Source organism: Coregonus clupeaformis, chromosome 9, assembly GCF_020615455.1.
Source record: "Coregonus clupeaformis isolate EN_2021a chromosome 9, ASM2061545v1, whole genome shotgun sequence".
Lineage (NCBI taxonomy): Eukaryota > Metazoa > Chordata > Actinopteri > Salmoniformes > Salmonidae > Coregonus > Coregonus clupeaformis.
The window spans coordinates 9,800,608-9,820,544 of NC_059200.1; the positions used below are offsets into that span (position 1 = coordinate 9,800,608).

General features: G+C 41.3%; 1 protein-coding gene across 1 annotated transcript in view; it reads right to left on the reverse strand.

Moving 5' to 3' along the window:
* Window positions 1-19,937, reverse strand: part of LOC121573713 (teneurin-1) — a 256,172-nt gene that overhangs the window by 111,327 nt on the left and 124,908 nt on the right. Inside the window, exons 4-5 of the mRNA XM_041885893.2 lie at window positions 14,791-15,034; window positions 4,276-4,514 (exon numbers count right to left, since the gene is read on the reverse strand). Coding sequence (XP_041741827.2) covers window positions 4,276-4,514; window positions 14,791-15,034 — 483 coding nt within the window. The remainder of the gene's footprint in view (window positions 1-4,275; window positions 4,515-14,790; window positions 15,035-19,937) is intronic.

Consider the following 19,937-nt stretch of genomic DNA (forward strand, 5'->3'; position numbering starts at 1 on the left):
AGGCTGATGGCTGCCTTTGAAACGGCCTTATTAAAGGGCTGTTAATGCATGGTCATGCAATTTAGTAAATTACAAGTCTGAGGATCGAAATTGGAGGTCTAGAGTCTTCAATCTTGCTCTGTGTTGCATTTCCTAATATCTTTATTGATCTACCGTTGGAAGCTTAATGTCATCATCTCAATTAGGAAGAACACACAGACATCTATGGGTCAGAGCCATCCATAGATATGGCACACGAAGGTTACAATGCTCTCATATTAATATCACGCCAGACTTAAAGACAAGGCCTTCGATGTTATATTCATAGCTACAGACCTTGAACGACCAATCTTTTGTTGCTCTCTGATCACTAGGTAAGGATCATCTTATGAGAAATGAATGAGAGGCTCCAAATCAAAGGTTTATTCAAAATCTAGAGTATCTTCAATGGTATGGTTTATTGATAATCTCAGTGAACATAGTAGGCAAATTTGACCTGATTGATATCTGGATCTACAATGGACATATTGACAGAAACAAGGTTGTAACAAAGTAACACTTTCTCTTGATCAAATACCAATATTCAGCTACACTTGACACAGGCCATATAGAGTAACTACCAGTGTAGTAATATATGTAACTACACTGTCCTGTACACTAGTAAGTCCATGCAGTTATGGAGTAGGCCTACTTGGTGCTGTATGGCTCAGTTGGTAGAGCATGGCGCTTGCACCGCCAGGGTTGTGGGTTCGATTTCCGGGGCCACCCATTAGTACAATGTATGCACGCATTAGTTAAATTGCTTTGTATAAAAGCATCTGCTAAATGGCATATGTTACTTACAGTGTCACTTTGGCACTGCACTGTTTTGTATTTTCTTGGAAACAGTGGGAAGTATTATGTAACTATCACTACTGATGTACCTACTTGGTACAGGGTATTTGTCATACTCTGGAATAAAGGCTAAACAAGACCAATAGCTACATAATGTATTGTTACGTAACAGTCTATCTGTCCTTTTCTGCTTGTCTCTTAGTCCAAATACTGCTTCTTACAGTTTCAATGGGACAAGGGCAAGAACACAACCAGGGACATCATGCACCCCAAAAATCTGAGGGTGCACAAAGTACATGAGGATGGCTGGGGGTGGTCCGGAGGAGGGATAGTCCCCCCGTCCGGAAGTTGGTAGATTTCAGAATTTTTTTTAAACACCTGAAACAGCTTTTCCCTGCAATCTAAAGCCATAATCATTATGCTTAATTCTATGTAAAAAATATGTATATTTTTCTGCATATCTAAGAATACCTCACATATAGACACACTTTCACACGCTTCACACATGCTGCTGCTTCTCTGTTTATTATCTATGCTGATTGCCTAGTCACTTTTACCCCTACCTGTACATATTACCTCAATCACCTCAACTACCTCGTACTCCCAGCAAAATGACTCAGTACCGGTACTCCTCGTATATAGCCTCGTTATTGTGATTATATTGTGTTACTTTTTCATTTTTTTGTGTGCTAATTTTCTTACTTTTTAACTCTGCATTCTTGGGAAAGGGCTCGTAAGTAAGAATTTCACAGTAAAGTCTACACTTGTTGTATTTGGCGCATGTGACAAATAACATTTGATTTGATTTTACGTCTGTATCCTCTTGACGGGTGGTTATTTTTTTTTAAAGAAACTAAATATGTTTCTCTGCATCTCTGCTAAAATCTGGGTAAAATATTGAAAGGAATGTGAGTCTTATTTATTACATTTAGTAATTGCTTGCTTTTCTAAAGTCTACCAACCTTGCCAGCCAGCATTCCAGCTAAGATAGTTAGACAAGCTAGCTACTCTAACTTGATTGATAGCCTGAAATGGCTTCTTGGTAGCTAGTTATGAGGTTGGGAGGTTGGGAACCTATCTGGTATAGCTTAAGCCAACTTCATAAAATTGCTAGGTGGCTAGTAGTATTACAAAGAAACAACAACAACAAATTAAACAAACAAAAAATCTATATATTTTTAAACAGGACAAATCTGAGGGGGCACGTGCCCCAGTGCCCCCTATGGGCATGACACCTCTGAACACAACCATTTTGACAGCTACAGTACAAAAACAACATCATTATACAAATCCAACTACCATTATACAGTGAGCACCATAATTCATTGGACATTGACCATTCTTTTGTTATTTTGGTTCTGTACTCTAGCACTTTGAGTTTGAAAGGATACAATGACAATGAGGGTGAGGGTGAAGTGCAGACTGTCAGTTTTAATTTGAGGGTATTTTCATACATATCGGATGAACCGTTTAGAAATGACAGCACCTTTTGTACATGGTCCCCCATTTTAAGGTATTACAAGTATTTGTTAAATTGGCTTCACAGATGTGTGTCGTTAGGCAGGTGTATTCATTTGTGTCGTTAGTGAATGCAGGAGAGCTGTTGATGAATAGTATTGATTCTAGACTTTGCTATTGCCTTTGGAGGTTGTTGTTGGGGTGTGACAACATGAGGAAGACAGCAGTGTCGATGCAAATGAAGCTGGCCGTCATAAGGCTCAGAAATGAAAATCAATCAATCAGGAACATTGCAAAAACCCTGGCCATGCCCAAGTCAACAGTTTGGTTCATCATTAACAACAAAAAAACAACTCAATTATGTCAAAAGACCCGGTAGCCGAGGAAGACCCCTGTAGTGGAATACTCTCTATGGTGAAGAAAACCCCCTGACAACAGCCCAACAGATCAAAAACACTCTCCTGGATGCAGGTGTAGATGTGTCAAAGTCTACCATACGTAGAAGACTACACCAGCAGGACTACAGAGGGAACACTACAAGATGCAAACCACTGATAAGCCTGAAGAACAGAAAGGCGAGATTACAGTTTGCTAAAAAGCACCTAAAAGAGCCCCAAGAGTTCTGGAAAAAAGTATTGTGGACAGATGAGACAAAGATTAACATTACATTTACATTTTAGTCATTTAGCAGACGCTCTTATCCAGAGCGACTTACAGTTAGTGAATACATATTTTTTTATACTGGCCCCCCGTGGGAATCGAACCCACAACCCTGGCGTTGCAAACGCCATGCTCTATCAACTGAGCTACATCCCGGCCGGCCATTCCCTCCCCTACCCTGGACGACGCTGGGCCAATTGTGCGCCGCCCATGAGTCTCCCGGTCGCGGCCGGCTGCGACAGAGCCTGGATTCGAACCAGGATCTCTAGTGACACAGTTAGCACTGCGATGCAGTGCCTTAGACCACTGCGCCACTCAGGAGTACTCAACAGTACTCAACATTGTAACATGTACCAGAGTGATGGAAAGAGGAAAGTGTGGAGAAAAAAAATAAATGCCCATTATCCAAAGCATACCACCTCATCCGTGAAACATGGTGGAGGGGGTGTTATGGCTTGGGCCTGTATGGCTGCCAGTGGAACAGGCTCACTTGTCTTCATCGATGATGTGACTGCAGACAGAAGTAGAACAATGAATTCTGAAGTCTACAGAAATATTTTATCTAATCAGATAAAACCAAATGCCTCCAAACTCATTGAACGGCACTTCATCATGCAACAAGACAATGACCCTAAACACACTGCTAGAGCAACGAAGGGGTTTTTGATGGCCAAAAAGTGGAAAATCCTTGACTGGCCGAGTCAATCACCGGATCTGAATCCAATTGAACATGCATTTTACATGCTGAAGAGGAGACTGAAGGCAATTATCTCCGAAACAAGCAGGAACTGAAGATGGCTGCAGTACAGGCCTGGCAGAGTATCACCAGGGAAGATACCCAGCGTCTGGTGATGTCGATACATCGCAGACGTCAAGCAGTCATTGCATGCAAAGGATATGCGACCAAATATGAACAATGATTACTTTATTCTACATTATGTTAAACTGTCCAATGTTTTTTGATGCCCGAAAATGGGGGGGACCATGTACAAAAGCTTCTATAATTTCTAAACGGTTCATCCGATATGTATGAAAATACCCTCAAATTAAAGCTGACAGTCTGCACTTCACCCTCATTGTCATTGTATCCTTTCAAACTCAAAGTGCTAGAGTACAGAAACAAAATAACAAACAAAAAAATGTCACTGTCCAATGAATTATGGTATGTTTAATGGGTTTCAAAACCTTGAAAAATGATTCGCCTCTTATAGAACTTAAGGAATGTTTGCTTCATTTATCTTACAGACAAGTGGAAACGTTATGCTGTCTGATATTGTACTGTACTGAATTGTTCAGTAAAATATAGAGATAGATAATATAGATAGGGAGAAATACCCGACTTACCAATGACATATGCAAGCAGGAGGGCGAGGGTTATGGTGATAGCGGTGGCACTTAATGCGGTGCATTTCCAGTTGCAGCACTTGTAGGGCTTGTTGAAAGTGAACATGGGTCTGGAGAAGGTGCTCCTGGGTAGGGGCCGTGGGGGTGGGGAGTACACTGTGTTAGATGTCAGAGGGTAGTTCTGACTGGCAGCGCTGAACAGGGCAGAGGAGCCTGAGCCATGTTTGAACAGGAAATGCCTGCAACACAACAACACAAGAGGTTGACATTGATGAGAATATACACATACATTACCATACATGACCATTTCATTGTAACACAATTACACAGTTATGTTTGAACATTTACACCTTTTAATTTGCGCACAAATACAAACAGTGTAGATATGACATGAATAAATATGCACAGATTAAGACATTTCTAATCTGTGTAGTACTTAAATAGGATACAGAACATAATATACTTCTGTTAGTTACTTGTGTAGTTCGGTCTAAGTTATTGGTAAACTGCTACAAATGCACATAATTAAAATCAATCTCAGAATGCAATCCCATTTCCCTCCATGACCAAATGATATAAATCCTACATCTAATTAATGAATGCTCCCAACAGGCAAACTGCCTTAATATGTTTGCACCAGACATGCATTGGAAGTTCACTCCAGAGAGAGAGAGAGAGAGAGAGAGTGTCTAAGACCAACATTTATTATTACATTCTCACACCTGACAGTGACGCTGAATGCTGTGCTCACATGGATTTATGCTAATGCAGAATGGTGGCCAATTCCTCCTCACTGTGAACTTGACCTTGCAACCACTGCCTTTATCTAACAAGCTGTAGGCGGCAGTGTGCAGGGAGGGAATAGACCGACCGGCGGAACAGAAGAACACAAGGAAGGGGAAAAAATAACCCTCATTGCTCAGGTCCCTAATTAGAAAAGGTTTTAATACCATTAGCCGCTATCTTTAATGTGTTCAATTAAATATGTGAGAGTACAAAGGTCAGTTTTAGAGAAGATTATATCACAGGGCTTAATTGCTGGGCCAATTTTCACAGACAGCGTAATTAAGTTTATGTATGGTTCACAAAGGGATACAGTTATCTGAGGCATGTTTGTTTTTGTTGTCCAAGCCACTATAAACGCAGCATCCTGTGGTATTGGGTAATCCTCCTCACGGTCTGCAGCAACATTCATGAAAACGTCTGAATTGTATTGTTCAGTTATGGACCGTGGACATCCAGCGCTGAGCTCAACACTGTCTGGGATATTGAGGCAACATTATGTTGTAGTGCTGCTGCTGACACTTGAAAAATGCATTATTAAGGGCAAAAAAAAGGTCAATAGAGGACCAATCAATTCCTGTCTGTGTGTAATTTAAGGAAATTAGGAAGAATATGCTTTTGGTCTTGAATATGGTCATTATGCTGATGTGACAGAAATATGTAATTGCATTGATGTTGGGTCAGTGCCATATCATCAGTGTCTGAATTCTCAACAGTGTATCGACTTGGCTGATATCATTAAGGCAAAATAAAATAACTGCTTTTTATCTCATACTTCGTGATGGTTTGAGGAAGGCGTTCAGGAGGAGGAATTCTACCCTAAACAAAAAAGGGTTCCAAAAGTGTTCTTTGCGGAGCAATAGGGTTCTACCCTATTGATCTGATAAAATCAAATCAAATTGTATTTGTCACATACACATGTTTAGCAGATATATTATAGCGGGTGTAGCGAAATGCTTGTGCTTCTAGCTCCGACAGTGCAGTAATATTTAACAAGTAATATCTAACAATTTCACAACATATACCCAATACACACAAAACTAGTAAGGAATGGGATTGAAGTATATATACATATATGGACAAGCAATGACAGAGCGGCATGGACTAAAATACAGTAGAATATTATAGAATAGAATGCAGTATATACATATGAGATGAGTAGTGCAAGATATGTAAACATTATTAAAGTGACTAGTGTTCCATTTCTTAAAGGCCAGTGATTTCAATAGGCAGCAGCAGCCTCTAATGTGCTAGTGATGGCTATTTAACAGTCTGATGGCCTTGAGATAGAAGCTGTTTTCATTCTCTCGGTCCCAGCTTTGATGCACCTGTACTGACCTCGCCTTCTGGATGATAGCGGGGTGAACAGGCGGTGGCTTGGGTGGTTGATGTCCTTGATGATCTTTTTGGCATTCCTGTGACATCGGGTGCTGTATGTGTCTTGGAGGGCGGGTAGTTTGCCCCTGGTAATGCGTTCGGCAGACCGCACCACCCTCTGGAGAGCCCCGCGGTTGCGGGCGGTGCAGTTGCCGTACCAGGCGGTGATACAGCCCGACAGGATGCTCTCAATTGTGCATCTGTAAATGTTTGTGAGGGTTTTAAGTGCTAATCCGAATTTCTTTAGCCTCCTGAAGTTGAAGAGGCTCTGTTGCGCCTTCTTCACCACACTGTCTGTGTGGGTGGACCGTTTCAGTTTGTCGGTGATGTGTACGCCAAGGAACTCTAAGCTTTCCACCTTCTCCACTGCGGTCCCGTCGATGTGGATAGGGGGGTGCACCCTCTGCTGTTTCCTGAAGTCCACGATCATCTCCTTTGTTTTGTTGATGTTGAGTGAGAGGTTATTTTCATGGCACCACACTCCCAGAGCCCTCACCTCCTCCCTGTAGGCGGTCTCGTCATTGTTGGTAATCAAGCCTACTACTGTTGTGTAGTCTGCAAACTTGATGATTGAGTTGGAGGCGTGCTTGGCCACGCAGTCATGGGTGAACAGAGGGTACAGGAGGGGGCTGACCACGCACCCTTGTGGGGCCCCAGTGTTGAGGATCAGCGAAGTGGAGATGTTGTTTCCTACCTTCACCACCTGGGGGCGGCCCGTCAGGAATTCCAGGACCCAGTTGCACAGGGCGGGGTTCAAACCCAGGGCCTCGAGCTTAATGATGAGCTTGGAGGGTACTATGGTGTTGAATGCTGAGCTATAGTCAATGAACAGCATTCTTACATAGGTATTCCTCTTGTCCAGATGGGATAGGGCAGTGTGCAGTGTGATGGCGATTGCATCGTTTGTGGATCTATTGGGGCGGTAAGCAAATTAAAGTGGGTCTAGGGTGACAGGTAAGGTAGAGGTGATATGATCCTTGACTAGTCTCTTAAAGCACTTCATGATGACAGAGGTGAGTGCTACAGGGCGATAGTCATTTAGTTCAGTTACCTTTGCTTTCTTGGGTACAGGAACAATGGTGGCAATCTTGAAGCATGTGGGAACAGCAGACTGGGAAAGGGAGAGATTGAATATGTCCATAAACACACCAGCCAGCTGGTCTGTGCATGCTCTGAGGACGCGGCTAGGGATGCCGTCTGGGCCGGCAGCCTTGCGGGGGTTAACATGCTTAAATGTCTTAATTACGTCGGCCATGGAGAAGGAGAGGCCACAGTCCTTGGTAGTGGGCCTCGTCAGTGGCACTGTGTTATCCTCAAAGCGGGCGAAGAAGGTGTTTAGCTTGTCTGGAAGCGAGACGTCGGTGTCGGCGATGTGGCTGGTTTTCCTTTTGTAGTCTGTGATTGTCTGTAGACCCTGCTACAAACATCTCATGTCTGAGCCGTTGAATTGCGACTCCACTTTGTCTCTATACTGATGTTTTGCTAGTTTAATTGCCTTGCGGAGTGAGTAGCTACACTGTTTGTATTTTGCCATATTCCCAGTCACCTTGCCATGGTTGAATGCGGGTTCTACCTAGAACCTTTAACATCCTAAGAACCGTTTTTGGAAGATAGGGTTCTTTGATTATTATTTGGAAGGCAAGAAGGATTCTTTGGAAGGCAAGAAGGGTTCTACATAGAACCATATATAATATTTCCCAGCATGCTCTATTGCAGGGAGATTTTCAGAATGGTTTGTTTTAATGTAATATCTGTGTTTTTGCATGTACATTGATTGGTTGATTAATTGTATGGTACACAAAGATAAATAACATACTGTTTTCTAAACTAATCCAAGCAGCTAGTAATTTGATTTATTGCACCCGTTACTGAGATGGTTGTTCCAGTTGAAATTATTGAGGTTGTCTCAGTATTCAACCTTCCCTACCCTGGCAGTCATTCTGAATGTAGGTTGCGGGTGATTAACAATTCCACTTGTTGGATATCCTAACTCTGTCTGGATTCCAATAGGAATTATATATAACTTTGAAAGCCAGCATAATGTGACTTGCAGGCCTGATGTGGCCTGTAAACCAGGAGATTCCTATAACCACTGTGTTAGGGTATAACCAGGCCCTCAAATATGATATACAGTGCATTCGGAAAGTATTCAGACCTTTTGACTTTTTCCACATTTTTTTACGTTACAGCCTTATTCGAAAATTGATTATCTACACACAATACCCCATAACGACAAAGCAAAAACACGTTTTTAGATGTTTTAGCAAAAAAACAGAAATATCACATTTACATACTGTAAGTATTCAGACCCTTTACTCAGCGATTACAGCCTCAGGTCTTCTTGGGTATGAGGCTACAAGCTTGGCACGCCTGTATTTAGGGATTTTCTCCCATTCTTCTCTGCAGATCCTCTCAAGCTCTGTCAGGTTGGATCGGGAGCGTCGCTGCACAGCTATTTTCAGGTCCCTCCAGAGATGTTCGATCGGGTTCTGGCTGGACCACTCAAGGACATTCAGAAACTTGTGCCGAAGCCACTCCTGCATTGTCTTGGCTGTGTGCTTAGGGTCGTTGTCCTGTTGCAAGGTGAACCTTCGCCCCAGTCTGAGGTCCTGAGCACTCTGGAGCAGGTTTTCATCAAGGATCTCTCTATACTTTGCTCCGTTCATCTTTTCCTCGATCCTGACTAGTCTCCCAGTCCCTGCCGCTTAAAAACATCCCCACAGCATGATGCTGCCACCACCATGCTCCACCGTAGGGATGGTGCCAGGTTTCCTCCAGATGTGATGCTTGGCATTCAGGCCAAAGAGTTCAATCTTGGTTTCATCAGACCAGATAATCTTGTTTCTCATGGTCCGAGAGTCCTTTAGGTGCCTTTCGGCAAACTCCAAGCAGGCTGTCATGTGCCTTTTACTGAGATGTGGCTTCTGTCTGGCCACTCTACCACAAAGGCCTGATTGGTGGAGTGCTGCAGAGATGGTTGTCCTTCTGGAAGGTTCTCCCATCTCCACAGAGGAACTCTGGAGCTCTGTCAGAGTGACCATCAGGTTCTTGGTCACCTCCCTGACCAAGGCCCTTCTCCCCCGATTGCTCAGTTTGACCGGGCGGCCAGATCTAGGAAGAGTCTTGGTGGTTCCAAACTTCTTCCATTTAAGAATGATGGAACCCACTGAGTTCTTGGGGAACTTCAATGCTGCAGACATTTTTTGGTACCGTTCCCCAGATCTGTGCCTTGACACAACCCTGTCTCAGCGCTCTAGGGACAATTCCATTGACCTCATGGCTTGGTTTTTGCTCTGACATGCACTGTCAACTGTGGGACCTTATATAGACAGGTGTGTGCCTTTCCAAATCATGTCCAATCAATTGAATTTACCACAGGTGGACTCCAATCAAGTTGTAGAAACATCTCAAGGATGACCAATGGAAACAGGATGCACATGAGCTCAATTTCGAGTCTCATAGCAAAGGGTCTGAATACTTATGTAAATAAGGTATTTCTGTTTTTTATTTTTTATAAATTAGCATTTTAGAATAAGGCTGTAACGTAACAAAATGTGGAATAAGTTAAGGGGTCTGAATACTTTCCGAATGCAATATATGTAATGTATTGTCATATATAATTAAAATATAAAGGCTAATACCCATTCATAGAGGGCTCTAGGAAGAACCCTCCAAAGATAAAAGGGTTCTCGGTAGAACCCTTCATAGACGGTTCTAGGAAGAACCTTTAGATGACAAAATAGTTATAGGCAGAACCCTTCATAGAGGGTTCTAGGTAGAACCATAGTGTTTTTTTTAAAGAACCCTCCATAGAGGGATCCAGCACCAAAAATGGATCCCCTATGGGGACAAACCAAAGAACCCTGTATGGTTCTATTTAGCACCTTTTTTCTAAGAGTGTAAGTTATTGGATCATAAAGATACAAGATGTCTGTAATGATGATCTGGGGATCACTCTATTGATCACTGATCTTTACCATTGATTGGCTTTCTTCTGTCGCCTCTATTTCCCATTTATGAGACCATATATTATGTTAAACCACCATTTTGTGGAGATACAGTGGGTTGGCTCCTCATAATATCCCTCTGAAGGTGTTTGTGGAGGTGGGTGATACTGAGAACCTAATTGCTAGTCATTTTAGCGGTCTGAAAAACACTTGATGCTACAGTATACTAATTAATTGGAAGGCAGCTATGTTTAATTGGTAATGTCTGCCAGTGAGAGTTGACAACACAGAAATCTAAAATCAACTAAAATATGTATAATCTCTGGTAAATATTCAAGTGTGGTGATGTTATTGATCGGCCATCACGTCAAACCTTTAATTTAATTAGAATTGACAATGATAAGATATACAATACCAGAGGAAGTATTGGATAGCAATTTTATGATCTACATGAATGCTGGCATTGTATTAGGTTTGAATATCGACCACAGGTTAATCAACAAGGTTAATTTAGGTGTGAACAGAAAGTCAGCACAGCCACATCAGGCATGGTGACATTCTCATCCTCTATGCTGAGTGGGTGACCTCTACATATAGGGAGGATCTACCTACTCCATCAAATTTGATTGAGATGTTCAAGTACCACTACCCCACCTGCAAACCTAATTGTGTTCATTTGTCATTGTTGTCACTGTTGTATATTACATACAGTGCCTTCAGAAAGTATTCATGCCCCTTGACTTATTCCACATTTTGTTGTGTTACAGCCTGAATTCAAAATGGATTAAATGGATTTTTGTCTCTCACCATGTTTTAAGAAATGTTTGCAAACTTATAAAAAATGAAATACAGAAATATATCATTTACATAAGTATTCACACCCCTTTGCTATGACACTCCAAATTGAGCTCAGGTGCATCCAATTTCCTTTGATCATCCTTGAGATGTCACAACAACTTGATTGGAGTACACCTGTGACTATGAAGTCCAAGGAACTGTCTGTAGATCTCCGAGATAGAATTGTGATGAGGCATATACAGTGCCTTCAGAAAGTATTCACACCCCTTGACTTTTTCAAAATGTTGATGTGTTACAGCCTGAATTTAAAATGGATAAATTGAGATTTTTATTGTCACTGGCCTACACACAATACCCCATAATGTCAAACTACAATGATGTTTTTCAAAATGTTTACAAATGAAAAATGAAAAGCTGAAATGTCTTGAGTCAATAAGTATTCAACCCCTTTGTTATGGCAAGCCTAAATACGTTCAGGAGTAAACATTTGCTTAACAAGTCACATAATAAGTTGTATGGACTCACTCTGTGTGCAATAATAGTTTTTAACATGATTTTTGAATGACTACCTCATCTGTACCCCACACATAAAATTATCTGTAAGGTCCCTCAGTTGAGCAGTCAATTTCAAACACAGATTCAACCACAAAGACCAGGTAGGTTTTCCAATGCCTCGATAAGGGCACCTATTGGTAGATGGGTAAAAGTAAAAAAGCAGACATTGAATATCCCTTTGAGCATGGTGAAGTTATTAATTACACTTCGGATGGAGTTCAATACACCCAGTCACTACAAAAATACAGGTGTCCTTCCTAACTCAGTTGCCGGAGAGGAAGGACACCGCTCCGGGTTTTCATCGTGAGGCCAATGGTGACTTTAAAATAGTTCCAATGTTTCATGGCTGTGATAGGAAAAAACTGAGGATGGATGAAGAACATTGTAGTTACTCCACAATACTAACCTAATTGTCAGAGTGAAAAGAAGGAAACCTGTACAGAATACAAATATTCCAAAACATGCATCCTGTTTGCAACAAGACACTAAAGTAATACTGCAAAAAATTTGGCAAAGAAATGTACTTTTTGTCCTGAATACAAAATGCTATGTTTGGGGCAAATCCAGTACAACACATTACTGAGTACCACTCTCCATATTTGCAAGAATAGTGGTGGCTGCATCATGTTATGGGTATGCTTGTAATTGTTAAGGACTGGGGAGTATTTCAGGATAAAAATAAATGGAATGGAGCTAAGCACAGGCAAAATCCTAGAGGAAAACCTGGTTCAGTCTGCTTTCCACCAGACACTGGGAGATGAATTCACATTTCAGCAGGATAGTAACCTAAAACTCAAGGCCAAATCTACACTGGAGTTGCTTACCAAGAAGACAGTGAATGCTCCTGAGTGGCAAGTTACTGTTTTGTCTTAAATCTGCTTGAAAATCTATGGCAAGACTTGGAAATAGTTGTCTAGCAATGTTCAACAACCAATTTGACAGAGCTTGAAGAATTTTGAAAAGAATAATGGGCAAATATTGTACAATCCAGTTGTGCAAAGCTCTTAGAGACTTACCCAGAAAGACTCACAGCTGTAATCGCTGTCAAAGGTGATTCTAACATGTATTGACTCATGGGTGTGAATACTTATGTAAATGTATTTCATTTTCCAAGAAATCTGCAAAAATGTCTAAAAACATGTTTTCACTTTGTCATTATGGGGTATTGTGTGTAGATGGGTGAGAAGAAAAATCAATGTAATCAATTTTGAATTCAGGCTGTAACACAACGAAGTGTGGAATAAGTCAAGGGGTATGAATACTTTCTGAAGGCACTGTACACCTATTGGTCATTATGGATGTTTTGAATACAATGCGTGGGGGAGAAAACATACCTAAGGTAGGCCCTTGTTTTCTTCTATGATGTAGTCTTCTCCCTACTGATGCTGATAACGCACGTTTCATATGTCTTTCTCTGAAGACGACATGTCAACTTCTTTTAGTCAACAAAAATAAGTTGTTTACCTCTGATAGGATTGCTTATTTTCAATTTAAAAGACATTTATGAAGCACCAAGCACTGGTGGGTTTACCAAACAATGGGGAAACAGACAAATATGCCAGCGACTCATACACTAAGATGAACATGTCGGCTCGTCCTTTCCCTTGCCACATTTCACATTTCATGGACAACCCTTTGAGCAAAAACCAATCTCAAAACGCAGAGAGCATAATTGTCAATCTTGACAAAGGCTCTCTACTTCATCATTAATTTACTTATCCATAGTTTTCTTGTCATAGTGGTCCCTCTTTGCATGTTAAAACCTAAAGATAAACAAGACTCATCATTAATAACAAGCAGGAAATTATTTGATTGAAGGATAGAAATTAAGGATAGAACATTTACCTGGTTGCTTTTGGTCTACAGTAATTGATTTAGCCATTTTCTAATCATAAAGCATATAGAGCTCAGCTCATTTTAAGTTAATGGAGTTTTTCCACGTCTGGACTACCCACAATGGCATTCTCCATTATACTAAATCTAAAGTATTTTAATTAGGCATTTCTCTATTTTCAACTGTGGAAAAACAGTGAATTAGACAGTGTGACATCATTGTTTGGCAACCCTTTTCAATTTCACCTTCGACCCAACACAGCTGTTGGGGGCCATCACTTCTTCCTTTGATTTCCTATCAATAAGTAGTCTAGCTACTAACCTGTCACAGTCTGTTCTGTTTCAACTACTTTCATCTCCCATACTCTAACAGAACAAAGCTATGAAAGAGACACTAATTATCTCATCTGGCAGGCTGGTTTTCAAGCAGGACAAAGATAATTCATTCCAAGTTCATAAGCTCAAAGGGATAAAGGTCACATTTCAGTCTCTTGGAATTCACAAAAATTATTACATTATTAAAAGAAAAGAGCATTCATAAAGGGTGACCGTTTGAAATGGTTTTCCCTTTGGATGTCCATTTAAAAACGAATAATCCTCTTTCATTAATGACTCACACACCAGTCAGTTGTAGACAACCTTCCTTTTACTAACTACAGTAGCTATTTTACTATTCACATCTGACACAACATTTCTTTAAATGCTAATTGTGAACTCAACAGTCTTTTTGCTGTTAAATCGATGATTCGCTTTGTAAAGGCCTTGATCTTCAGTATTTTCAAAACCATGTATCTATTTATGTTGGATTTGTACACCACTTAACTTCTCAAAAGCCTTAGCCCTGAATCTCTTCAAAATGATATTATTTAGTTACACACCGCCAACCCCTCATTATGAATTAACACCATTATTCATCTCTCTATCAAGTGTGAATCATTAAAGATGTGTGAGAGGTCTGTGACTGAAGTCACAGGGGTCCTCTCTGCAACACTTAACTAATGCCAACAACATGTTAATTCAATCTACTTTTCTCAAAGCTAGCGCAATTTTTTGGATCCAAGTTACCGGTGGTGTCACAGTGATTAAGAACACAGAGGGAAAGAGGCCAAGAGCCCTGCATGACTCATACTGGGGAAACTATGGCCACAGAGCTGTTAAAGTGTCTGCCACACTGAACTGACCCCATTACTAGGCAGGTGAGAGTGGAGGTGCCAAGGCTTACCTGGTCTCCAGGGGGATGTTGCTGTTGAGTGCCCAGCTGTTGTGGAGCTGGCCTCTGTCTCTGTCGGCCGGCTGAGTGGGATCTACATCCATCGCCTGGCTCCGAGCCGGCAGGGTGTTCCTCTGCAGTGGCTCAGAAACGTGAGTGTGAGGGGCCGGGCGGGCACATGTGCACGCGTGAGGAGGGGGTGGGGGCGGAGGTAGGGGTCTGAAGGTAAACTGGGCTGGTGGACTGCTGGGAAGCTCTGCGGAGAGAAAGAGAGAGAAAGCGTGAGAGAAAACGTGAGCGAAAGTAAGAGAGAAAGCGAGAAAGAGTTGAGTCTTTTCTGAGTGGCTTGATAAGTGTCTGAGAGTTTTGTGACATTTAGTAAGTACTTTGTTAACGTTCACTTTTCCTCCACTTGGAAAGAGCCTTGGGGATTTTTTCAGTTTAATTAGCACACTTAACAAGGTTATCATTCAAAAGTACAATCCACATTTTGAAAAATAGTTATGCAATAAAATCGACAGATGAACATACATTTTCCTGAGAGTGTTAAGGCACCCCAGATGCTATGATAAATGACAAGCCTGTTGCTAATGAAATAAAGATGATTAGACATAAGGGCATAAGGATTGTAACCCTAGAAACCAAATTGGTTTCGTCCTGCATTATTACGTTGTTGTTTTTCCTCTATAAAGAGCACACAACTCCTGAGTCACCCTGAGCAATCTAACGTATGAGTCTGTGTTTGAGTTCAGTGGCTCAGCAAAGAGAGCTGTCTTTCATGCCCCTGCAGTGTGACAGCTGAGTTTAGTCAAGTACATCCAGACTGAAGTCTACCAGACATTTTCTCCTGCTGCAACATCACAGAGGCATGAATTCACTGCAGCTAGGAGTGAGTCCCTGTCTATTGACCACACCTGTAGTGTCTTCACACCACAGAACGTGCAACTGGCAGACTTTAGTGTAGGAGCTTTATAATCTAATTCCTTTATAAAGCCTCTTATTCTACCCCACAGGCCCAACCAATTGGGCCTTTCAGAATCAAATTAAAAGTTTCAGTTTCAAGTTTTATTAGTCGTATGTACAGGATACACATGGTATACAACGTCCAACAAAATGCTTACTTGCAGGTTCCTTCTCGACAATGCAACAACAATTAGAAATAATAAAAGATAAGAATACGAACATAAAGAAAATGTCTTAGTAGAATAGAATAAACATTTAAGCATAACTATAATACAGGAAGGCCAATTTATAGTACAATATTTACACATCATCAGGGAAGGAGGGATTGGGGGCAAGTGTTTAAATTGTGCAGTATTAGCAATAGTAAATAAGAGTCTGGTGGCAGCAGTTGTGATGTGTGTGTATGTATGTGTGTGTGTGTGTGTGTGTTTGTGTGTGTCAGTGTAAGTGACACTCTTACTTAGATTTAGTCTAGTCTTAGTCATTTTGACTAAAATATAATTAAGTCACATGTTTGTCATTTGAATAATGATTTAATCTAGTTATTGTCAGAATGACGAAAATAGTGGGCCATTTTTGTCAACTTAATGCCCTTTCATTTTACTCACATTTGAGTATTGCCTCATTAACCTATAGTAAACATAAATCACTGACTTCAATGTGCACAAACATACATAGCCTTGTCCTACCACCATATTGCTCTGCATAACATCATATTCTCCTCCCAACTGCAGAAATATGACAAACATATATAAGAAATAATATTATATTATATAAGAATTATCTGGTCATGTAAATTCCTAATTCAGACTACATAGATACTGCACATTACATACAAAACAAACAGACACACAAGCGCAGAGAGAGAGAGGGGCACAATCACCAGATGGTGCCGCAAAGTAGCCTAGTATGGGTTGCACCTCCGTCACTCGGTCTTGTCCTTGCCATTGTTATCAAGGTTCTACAGACGCCACAGTCACATTGATATCCAAAAGTAGAACGGTGGCTAATGAATATGAACAAGAGCTATTGACTGTTTCGCCCAGTGATGTAGTCGAGTCACTAAACATCGAGTCCCACGTCCCCTGTGCTGGAGTCAAGAGTCGTGTCACCAGTCCCTATGGCTGAAGTCCGAGTCCCAGTGCTCGAGTCCTGGTCCAAGTGCTCAAGTCTGAGTCCCTGGGTCCACATGAACTCAAAATAGAGTTAAATACCCAGTCAGATATAGTGTAGTGGCAAGAGGAATTTAGTCAAATTGTTTGCTATCCCTTTTCCTTTCTTTCTGTGCCAGCAAATGTTTTCATATAGGCTACTTACCAGGGCCACGTTCAGTTGAAAAACATTCTTGAACGTTGCAGATAGATTCATGAATAGAGCTGACGTTCTTCCTTATTCAACATGTCAGAGAGGCAGATGTTTGTTCTACATAGCATATTTCTATCTGAACGTTCCAAAACTTTGCGTCCTGCAGCTGCTGATTAGCAGGAGGGACGGGGCAACTTATTGTCGCATGCGGTGCTCAAGTTGAGAACGGCTGTCAGTCAAAAACCATACAGCGCTGTGAAGCGCAGAGCCTGAGGTCTGACGTCATTTATAGCATGTACAGCCACTGCGTTCCAATTTAGGCACTTATCAGTGGCCAAATCTGCCATTTTCAACCCGTATATGGGTTTGAGTGTAAAGGGCTACTACGGGTTTGAGTGTAAAGGGCTACTACGGGTTTGAGTGTAAAGGGCTACCATGGGTTTGAGTGTAAAGGGCTACCATGGGTTTGAGTGTAAAGGGCTACCATGGGTTTGAGTGTAAAGGGCTACCATGGGTTTGAGTGTAAAGGGCTACCATGGGTTTGAGTGTAAAGGGCTAGCACGGGTTTGAGTGTAAAGGGCTACTACGGGTTTGAGTGTAAAGGGCTACTACGGGTTTGAGTGTAAAGGGCTACTACGGGTTTGAGTGTAAAGGGCTACCATGGGTTTGCTTGTAAAGGGCTACTACGGGTTTGAGTGTAAAGGGCTACTACGGGTTTGAGTGTAAAGGGCTACTACGGGTTTGAGTGTAAAGGGCTACTACTGGTTTGAGTGTAAAGGGCTACTACGGGTTTGAGTGTAAAGGGCTACTACGCGTTTGAGTGTAAAGGGCTACTACGGGTTTGAGTGTAAAGGGCTACCATGGGTTTGAGTGTAAAGGGCTACCTCCAAAACTAGATAGTTGTGTGTTCCCTTCCCAGTTGTATACAGAGAGACTAATGACTGAGTCCTGCGTTTGGCCTAAGAGGTTGAATTGAATTGTATTGATTTTGTTTGTCTGTGTGATACGTTTTACTCCTGCTTATTATACATCAGCGTTTAGATGCCAAGGCTCACTTCTAAGGCATTATATAATAAATGCAGATTGGAGTCTGTACCTGCAGTAATCTGATAAGATCACTCCTCTCCATTGATCTACTGGCCATTCATTCTGTTTAAATGTTAAATTCCTCCATAATTTCCCTTTTCAGAGTATTGATATTTACCAGGTAACAATGTAAAGGAGACTGAAGAAAATGATCATAACATAATTCTGCAGGTTGGACTCCATCAGACAGGAGGAAATTATTAATTGTAGCATCCCACAGGGATGCTGGCCCACATTGACTCCAATGCTTCTCACAGTTGTGTCAAGTTGGCTGGATGTCATTTGAGTGGTGGACCATTGATCAGAAATAGAGTGTAGACATTGTTAATGTTGTAAATGGCTATTGTAGCTGGAAACGGCAGATTTTTAATGGAATATCTACATAGGCGTACAGGGGCCCATTATCAGCAACCATCAGTCCTGTGTTCCAATGGCACGTTGTGTTTGCTAATCCAAGTTTATCATTTTAAAAGGCTAATTGATCATTAGAAAACCCTTTTGCAATTATGTTAGCACAGCTGAAAACTGTTGTGCTGATTAAAGAAGCAATGCAACTGGCCTTCTTGAGACTAGTTGAGTATCTGGAGCATCAGCAATTTTGGGTTCGATTACAGGCTCAAAATTGCCAGAAACAAAGAACTTTCATCTGAAACTCGTCAGTCTATTCTTGTTCTGAGAAATGAAGGCTATTCTATGCGAGAAATTGCCAAGAAACTGAAGATCTCGTACAACGCTGTGTACTACTCCCTTCACAGAACAGTGCAAACTGGCTCTAACCAGAACAGAAAGAGGAGTGGGAGGCCCCAGTGCACAACTGAGCATGAGGACAAATACATTAGATTGTCTAGTTTGAGAAACAGGCGCTTCACAGGTCCTCAACTGGCAGCTTCATTAAATAGTACCCGCAAAACACCAGTCTCAATGTCAACAGTGAAGAGGTGACTCCGGGATGCTGACCTTCTAGGCAGAGTTGCAAAGAAAAAACCATATCTCAGACTACCCATCTTAATCTTTTCTTTTTATTGGCCAGTCTGAGATATGGCTAGAAGGTCAGCATCCTGGAGTCGCCTCTTCACTGTTGACGTTGAGACTGGTGTTTGCGGGTACTATTTAATTAAGCTGCCAGTTGAGGACCTGTGAGGCGTCTGTTTTTTTTTTCTCTTTCTGTTCTGGTTAGAGCCAGTTTGCACTGTTCTGTGAAGGGAGTAGTACACAGCGTTGTACGAGATCTTCAGTTTCTTGGCAATTTCTCGCATGGAATAGCCTTACTTTCTCAGAACAAGAATAGACTGACGAGTTTTAGAAGAAAGTTATTTGTTTCTGGCCATTTTGAGCCTGTAATTGATCCCACAATTGCTGATGCTCCAGATACTTGACTAGTCTCAAGAAGGCCAGTTTTATTGCTTCTTTAATCAGCACAACAGTTTTCAGCTGTGCTAACATAATTGCAAAAGGGTTTTCTAATGATCAATTAGCCTTTTAAAATTATAAACTTGGATTAGCAAACACAACGTGCCATTGGAACACAGGACTGATGGTTGCTGATAATGGGCCTCTGTACGCCTATGTAGATATTCCATAAATAAAATCAGCCGTTTCGAGCTACAATAGCCATTTACAACATTAACAATGTCTACACTGTATTTCTGATCAATTTGATGTTATTTTAATGGACAAAAAAATAGCTTTTCTTTCGAAAACAAGGTGTAGGTACACTTCTGAAAGGTTCTTCAGAAAAGCTTTCATTTTGACATTGCTCTCTAATCATCCAGGAGCCCTTAACATGGCCTCAAGTTACCACACGT